At 38.2% G+C, this 8,707-nt stretch overlaps 1 protein-coding gene across 14 annotated transcripts in view; it reads right to left on the bottom strand.

The window, feature by feature from the left end:
• The window catches only part of TENM1 (teneurin transmembrane protein 1), an 813,855-nt gene that overhangs the window by 151,898 nt on the left and 653,250 nt on the right, over positions 1-8,707 (bottom strand). For all 14 annotated transcript variants that reach the window (XM_028482674.2, XM_028482672.2, XM_028482671.2 and 11 more), the window contains 2 exons: positions 7,752-7,871; positions 954-1,215 (listed from right to left, as the gene is read on the bottom strand). In XM_028482674.2, the coding sequence (XP_028338475.1) occupies positions 954-1,215; positions 7,752-7,871 (382 nt within the window). The remainder of the gene's footprint in view (positions 1-953; positions 1,216-7,751; positions 7,872-8,707) is intronic.

Genomic DNA, 8,707 nt, shown 5'->3' on the forward strand with positions numbered 1-8,707 from the left:
CACATATATATGGAATCTAAAAAAAAAAAAAAAAAGGTCATGAAGAACCTAGGGGCAAGACGGGAATAATGACAGAGACCTATTAGAGAATGGCCTTGAGCATACGGGGAGGGGGAAGGGTAAGCTGGGACAAAGTGAGAGAGTGGCATGGACATATATACACTACGAAACATAAAATAGATAGCTAGTGGGAAGCAGCCGCATAGCACAGGGAGATCAGTTCGGTGCTTTGTGACCACCTAGAGGGGTGGGATGGAGAGGGTGGGAGGGAGGGAGACGCAAGAGGGAAGAGATATGGGAACATATGTATAACTGATTCACTTTGTTGTAAAGCTGAAACTAACACACCATTTTAAAGCAATTATACTCCAATAAAGATGTTAAAAAAATGCTCAGGAATCCTAAAATATGAAGTTTCAAAAATGTCTTCCTCTGACTATAAAGCTTGAACACTTAAAAAGCAGTTTTAGAGAAAATGCATAGGCTTGACAACTACCTTTACTAAACACAGCTAAACAAGAGGAGTTGTCATGACTTCTAAGAACAACAACAGCGGACGCAAATTAGAGTGGAAGAAAACTAGATTTCTTAAGGAGCTTTAATTTCAGAACCGCAAATGGTCCCACCTCATTGATTATACTGTTATCAGTATTGAGCCAGCAAGCTTTGTTCTTTTGAGCACAGTGTTCATCAGGTCAAGGTTTGGGGTCTAATACTCATGACAGCTAGTTCATCTTGCTTTGTTCCATGGCCAGAGATAGCACCTTATAGCCCCGGCCAATCACCTTGCAAATGTGTGCCAGAGAGATTACATTTGAAGGCTTCTCTTGAAAAATGAAGGACAGGACATTATAGGGCTGGCAGGAGTACCAGGAAAAGGAATCTAGCCATTATACACTGTGGAGCACCCCATGGATACTATTATTTTATACTTTCAAGGTCAATGTACCCACCTGCAGCTCAGGAACGATAGTTCCCCTCTCTGGACAGGACCCTCCAAATGATGTGAGTGGTGAAGGAAGCACAATAGGGTTTGGGCTGATAAAGTTGGAGATATCGCAGGATGGTGGGTCTGATACAACTCTCTGCATGGTCACTTTCTCCACCACAATAAACTGATTCCAAGGCAACCAGAGTGTCCTCTTCTCAGGTAGGAAAGGTGACCGATCAAAGATTAAGACGACAGAGATACCACCGACAGCTACGAGGTCAAAGCTGAGAAGGAAAAACAGAAGATAGTTTCAACCAAATGAACAACTAAAATAAAATTAAAGTTTAAAAAACAGGTAATTTCAGTGCTCTTTCCTTCTTTTGGGACGCAACTATATCCATTTGTATTCTCTATTTTATTCCTTCTATTCCGTCTAACGAAATATTCATTCCATGGAGAGTTCTTTTCACTATCCAGTAGACTTCTGAGAAAAAATTCCACATCACCAGTTGATATTCACTTAGGATTTATAAATCAATTTTAATGCTATCTTAAACAAAATCACTGCATGTATTTCTGCAAAGCCAAATCTGACATCACTGCTCCTCCCTGTGCTAGAGAGAACTGAAAGATGGCCATTGAACATTAAGCAACATCTGTAATATGCTGCATTATTCATCTTTAAAAAAATTCCTATAATGTAACTCAATACAAGTAAGGAGCCAAAAGGTTAAATACCTTGTTCACGGTCACAAACATAGTGTCAGAAACCTGATGGTGTCTTTGAGATGGCATTTGGAGAGACATACCAGCTGAGGAAATGTGTTCAGTGAAATTTGCTTGAACAATACCACGCTTGAACCCTCCACATCTGGCTACCCCCTTTGGCTCCTGATTCTACTTGAACTCTAGATTTAGGATTTCTGGTTCGCTCTAGAATGCCCCTTTGTTTCCTGTTGTAAGGACGTCTGTAATGGACCCTGTCCATCTCCACTGACAACTCCTTCCATATCTCTGACTAAACAAGACTACCTCTTCTGTAAGTCCATCTCTTGATGTGGTCTCTGAAATGACTCTTCAGTTGGAGCATAATAGACTCAGATTTCAGTTCATTCTGCACTAGATGGCTCTACCTTCCTGCTCTTTTAAGTACCATGATGTCTTTGAGATAATGTACTTGAAAGCATTCAAAAAGCATAAAATACTATGTATACAAGATAATGATAAATTATCATTATATCTTAAAAATGGATAAAGGGCAATGGATGCTCCTTAATATTCAAAGCAACTTAAATCCACAGGAGAGAGATGTAAGCAATTCTGTGTTAAAAAAAAAAAAAAGAACTTTCTTAAAACACTTTTCAATGGTAAACTGCTCTGATAGTGAATCAGACTCAATTATGGATATCTCACCACACCCTTCATATGACATTTATTATATTTATTATAGTATTACCAATTGTGTCCTGTTGCAGAAATCTTTCATGTAAAGATAAGTGGACAGTAACAAAGGATAACTAATACTATATTTTTTATTGTTGCTTTTTCAGTCAAGTAGCTGTAATATTAAGGCAGTTTCCAAAAAGAGGGTTTGAAGAACTGCATTAGCTTTAGAAAATAATTTAGGTTTGAAGTAAAAAAAGAAAACCCCAAACAGCTTATGGTTTAAGACAGAGAGGCTGAATTCATGATAATACAGGAGCAGTTTAAGGCAAGCATAGTGGGGGAAAATCCTACATTACTTGTCAAGAGACCTTTTCTCTGGTTCACATTCTACACTGATTCAACTGTGTCCTTGGGCAAGTTTATTTGCTTCACCCAAACCTCAGCTCTTGAGTCCTTAAAACTGAACTGCTTATTTATTTGAAAACAAAAACAAATGCAAACACAAAAACAAAATAAACTACCCAAACAAGAGCATATGTCCCTGGGAATTATTCTCTACTTCTAGAAAGATTAAGCGGACAGGCCAGGCTTCTTGTTTTGTAGAAAGAATGGGATTTTGGCTTCATACACACCTGGGTTCAAATCTCAGCTTTGCCATGTTAACTTTGTGTCTTTGGGCTAATCATTTAACCTTCATGAACTTCAGTTTCCTCATTAGTAAAATGGTGCTAATATGGTCTATCACTCAGCTACTACCATAAGTGAGTAAATAAGATAAAGACTTAAGAGCCAAGCCTATAGTAGGGACTCAACAAATGTTAACTTTCTTCTCAAATCAGATCCATTGCCCTATTAAATTTACAGATGTCTTCTCCTGTAGTTCAAATGAACTCTAGGCCAGTTTTTGATTATCTCCATAAGCAGATACTGAGTTTTAAGTTCCCCTGGGAACTTCCCCTAAGCGTCCTGTGTTGGGTTAGTTTTATGTGTCAACTTTGTTGGGCTACAGTACCCAGTTATTTAATCAAACACTAATCTAGGTGTTGCTGGGGAGGTATTTTGTAGATGTGGTTAATATCTACAGTTAGCTGAGTTTAAGTAAAGGGGATTACCCTTGATAATGTGGGAGGGCCTCATTCAATTAGTTGAAAGAGCAAAACTGAAGTTTTTCAGAGGAAGAAGGATTTCTGCCTCAAGACTGCAGACGTAGCATCTACTCCTTGCCGAGAGATTCCAGTCTGCTAGCTTACCCTGCAGTTTTTGGAGTTGCCAATCCCCACAATCACATAAGCAATTCCTTGAAATCTCTTTCTTTCTCCCTCTCTCTATATACAGTTAACCCTTGAACAACGTGGGGGTTAGGGTTCCCCCCAAGCACAGTTGAAAATTCGCTTATAACTTTACAGTTGGCCCTCCATATCCACAGTTCCACATCCACGGATTCAACAGACTGCGAATCATATAGTACTGTAATCCATGTTTATTGAAAAAAATCCACACGTGGACCCATGCAGTTCAAATCCATGCTGTTCAAGGGCCAACTGTATATATATTATACACATATATAATATATATTATATATGTGTATAATATGTATTATACATATTATAATACATATGTATAATATGTATTTTACGTGTATATGTATAATATACATATATATGATGTATATACATACATATGCATGTATATGTACATGCATATATGCGCGTGCGCGCGCACACACACACACACACACACACACACACACACACACACAAACACACACACACACAGAGGTTCTGCTTCTCTGCAGAACCCTGACTGATTTCTCCTCTTCCCACCTAGCTATTATATATAGTAAACACTGTCTGGGTGACTCATTAATTGCCATGGTGGTGGAAGGTGGATCTGTAGCCAACAATCCATCTAAACTATTGCAATGCCCAATAGAATGCTCTATGGATGATTAATTCCTTTGGGATTCCCCCCCACCACAAATGGTCTCCATTGGCAAGAGTCAATAAGAACAGCTTACAAAGTCACCTGAGAGTGAGCATAAAACACCCAAGGGAGAGGGCATATTTGTTTGGAGACTGTGAATCCATAATAAGTCAGACAGACCAGCCCTATTCATAGATGGAAGACTATTGTAGCTTATGTAAAATGCTTATTTCTGCCTTACGGTATCCATAAATGAACAAACTCTTACCTTGAGGGGAATCAGAGGAAACCCTCTCTTCATCTTCCAAAGTCTTCCGAACAAAGTTCTTGAGACCTTTAGTGCTCTCAAGAATCTTCTAAGAATGTCAATGCTTCACCTATTTTGCTTATCATTAGCTGAACTATTAATATGAGCATCTGTTACATATCTAAGTTGAAGGTGGTAAATCATAGAAGGTCAGAGCAAGATTACTTGGGTTCAACTTTTGGCTCTACCCTTATTAGCTGTGTTAATTTGGATAAGTTTTCTCATCTGCCAAATGGGGAGGATGATAATAATGATTCCTATCTCATAAAGTTGTTATGAGGATGAAACAGAATATGTATGAAAATGCAAGGAATACAGTAGATACTCATACATCATCTTTCCTTTAGAATTGCCTTTTTTTTCTTTTCTGCTACTTTGGCCTCTCCCAATCTGCATACCTAATCTCTTCTTACTTTTAGAGGGACCCGTCTTCCACCCCCATCCTGCCTTCTGCTTTTTATACATCACTTTGGTCTCATGACCTAGACTTTTCCTGGTTCCCTAGGGAAAGTTGTCAATTAACTTGTGCAGATGGATGATAATGTGGGTAATTAGTTCTCCAGCCACCATAACATATTTGCATATAACAGGGAGTTTGAAAGAGTCAATAACTTAACCCAAAGCAGTGATACCACTGATGGGAACAAAAGGCACAGTGGCAGAGAGGTGGGATTGAGATTTGGAGACAGAAAGCCAGAACTTTACAGCATTTTGCATATCACACCCTGTCTACTAGGTATCTAAATGCTAACCTCAACCTTTCTATAATCCTTTTGCCCTCAGGTATACAGATGGTCCCCAAGTTACAATGGTTTGCCTTAGGGTTTTTCAACTTTATGATGGTGCAAAAGCGATAAGTGTTCAGTAGAAACCATACTTTGAATTTTGATCTTTTCCCGGGCTAGCGATATGCAATAGAAACTCTCTTGTGGTGCTGGGCAGCGCAGCGAGCCACAGCTCTGTTGCCCATGTGATCATGAGGGTAAATAACTGATATGCTTACAACTCTTCTGTACTCACACAACCAGTCTGTTTTTCACTGTCAGTTCCGTATTCAATCAATTATATGAGATATTCAATACTTTATTACAACGGGCTTCGTGTTCCGTGATATTGCCCAACTGTAGGCTAATGGAAATGTTCTGAGCACATTTAAGGTAGGTTAGGCTAGGCTATGATGCTGGTAGGTTAGATGTATTAAATGCATTTTCAACTTAAAATATTTTCAACTTACGATGGATTTATCGGGATGTAATCCCATCATAAACTGAGGAAGATCTGTAGTTTCCCTATGATATTCCACTTTTGAAATGTACTTAACTCAATCTGAGGTAGAAACCAGCAGAGACATATAAATGGAAACTCTCATCACACTGTCACTTTATGTCTAAGAGATGATAGTGGGACTGTCTGGTTGGCATTGGGGGCACATATTTTGAATGCCTACACCCTTTGTGGAGCCTGAGGGAAGAGTTACTGCCAGAGGGGACTCTGGCTAGTATCTGTCATCTATATAAACCTAGTTCTCACAGTGAGCTCAGTGGGAGGGTCCTGGCATTTTACTTAAGATTAAAAACACAAAAACAACAATAAAAATTGTCCCTCTTTAATGCTTTCTTTAACTGGAAACAGAAAATTTATAGACTTTTTAGACATCACATTTCTTTTAGGTTCTTTTGTGAATATCAAATAATTCACTGAAACCTTTGTACACAAGCTAAAAAACGTAAGGCCCATCATTTCTCCATGAGAAGCCAAATGTCCCTGTGGGCATATTCTATTTAAAGAAATAATCCATTTCTCAATTTCTGGCACATGGTTGAACCTGCTGGTAAGGGAGAGGCCAGTTTTCTGTACCAGCTACTGGTGCATGAACTACCAAAATTCCATCATTCAATCTAATTGAGCGAAAAGTCCATTTGAATTAGTAGAGAGCTCTGATTATAGAATATTTGAAAGGAAATAGCTTTTATTGCATATATATATATATATATATATATATATATATATATATATTCAGACTAGGTGCTCCCAGAGTAGTTCTGCTGAGCTTGTTATAATGAATAGATGGCTCATTACTAATTAGCAATATAATTTACATACAAATAATTCATATAATTTCCTAAAATCTTAAAAAGTTTTTCTTAAGTTAAAACTCTTCCTTATTATCTTCTTTAACTATTTTTTGTAACCCTTTTCTTGAGAGGCAGTTGAAAAAATAAATTCAGCATAGCCCAAATTGAACAATTAACAATTCTGAAGTGGCTAGGACTAATAATAAGGTCTGATTTTAGGTTCTTGAAATGACATAGTCTCTCACACCGTGACAAAGCTTCAAGGCACTAGGTCTCTTTATATGAGTACTGAAGCGGCTTGTTATCAGTAGGACATTTCAAGGTTAGCCACCTGGAGACTAGGGCACCTCAAAGCCATCATTACAGTGTTCCTGAGAATCATAAATAGGTACGTTTAAGCTGGACACATGGGCCTATTGACTCAAATATTCTAAACAAATGTCTACCTGAAGGATGGCAACAAAAATGTTTTTGTGAGCAAATCCTTTTCCAGGAGGAAAAGATTTAACTAGTGGTCTTGCTTTCCAGGTCTCTGAGAAACTGGGGAAGCCCTTAGAGAGCAGCTTGGTGGTTGGTGCTTAAGGTTAAATCACTATGGTTATATAGACACCAAGGGAAATTGGTTAAGCTGGTCATGCTTTTTGACCTGTTATAGCCACTAGTAAAATAGGCAGTCTAGGGAGGACACATTTTTTTTTTTCTTTTAATGTCTTAATGTGGTTGAATTGTATACCTTTGGAAAAAACCTTTTGGACAACTTTATCTCTGAAATATTTTGTGGCTATCATGGAAAGAACAGCCTAGGTGTTCAATGCTTCATTACCTGCATCATCTCACTGGATTTTGAATCTGGATTTATAAATGATGAAGGCTTAGATGAAGGCTAGACAACTTTCCATATGGCCAGGGTTTCAGGAAGACTTGACGGTAATAGTACAGGGTTGGTTAGAAGTTAAACTTGGTTTGACTTAGATGGGGAATAGAGGAAATAAATAATACCAATGACTTTTTTAGATACAGCTTGAAGGTAGATAGGCTTATAAACACTGTATCACTTGAGCCCTGGTTTGACTCATGGCTAGAAGTCGGTATTTGGCCCGCACAATGATCAGAAGCAATATTGACGTACCTTCCATCTTGCCGGCTGATGGTAAACCCATAATCACTGTGGTGCAAGAAACTAACATTCACCCCTACTAGAGGGGTTCCATCTGCAGCCATCACTTGGCCTCGAATCACACAAGCACGCCTGCAACACAAGACCAAAGGCAAATATAAAAGCATGCTGAAACTAGATTCTAGAAGCCAAGTTGGAGAAAGTTTGGAAAACACAGTTCAGTATAACAAAGAAAACAATAATTTCACCAACGAGTAGTAACTTCTAATAACATTTTGGTGACGGTATGAATATCTTTTTTTACCAATAAAAATTGGGATTATACTCGGTATAGTTCTGAATCCTGATATTTTTAAGTTGGCAGTATATTATTAACATTGTCCAATGTAATTAGAAATTCCCTAATATATCATTTTGATATTAGATAATATAGCCCTAAAACAGTATTCCTTGTTTAATCCATTCCCTATTTTAGGATATTTAGTTGTTTCTTATTTCTTTCTGTATTGAATTTCTTATTATTTCCTTGGGAGATGGTCCTAGTCGTGGAAAGATACTTTTCTCTTATTAAAATTAATTAAAATGAAAATTAGTTAATACATAAATACACTGTAGACATAACTAAAGTCCCTGCTGACCACCTCCCTCCCAGCTCCTGGTCTTCTCCCCAGAGGTAATCAGCAATATCATTTTGTTGACGGCATTTTCTATGCATTTACATACATAGGTGTGAACACTTTTAAGGCTCTTAATACATATTGCCAAATTGCTTTTTCTGGAAAAATAATTAAAAAAAAAAAGCAGACTTAGTTGGGCAAATTTTTTTTTTTTTTTTTTTTTTTTTTTTTTGCGGTACGCGGGCCTCTCACTGTTGTGGTCTATCCCGTTGCGGAGCACAGGCTCCGGACGCGCAGGCTCAGCGGCCATGGCTCACGGGCCCAGCCGCTCCGCGGCATGTGGGATCTTCC

This window comes from Physeter macrocephalus, chromosome 21 (genome assembly GCF_002837175.3).
Source record: "Physeter macrocephalus isolate SW-GA chromosome 21, ASM283717v5, whole genome shotgun sequence".
Taxonomy (NCBI): Eukaryota; Metazoa; Chordata; class Mammalia; order Artiodactyla; family Physeteridae; genus Physeter; species Physeter macrocephalus.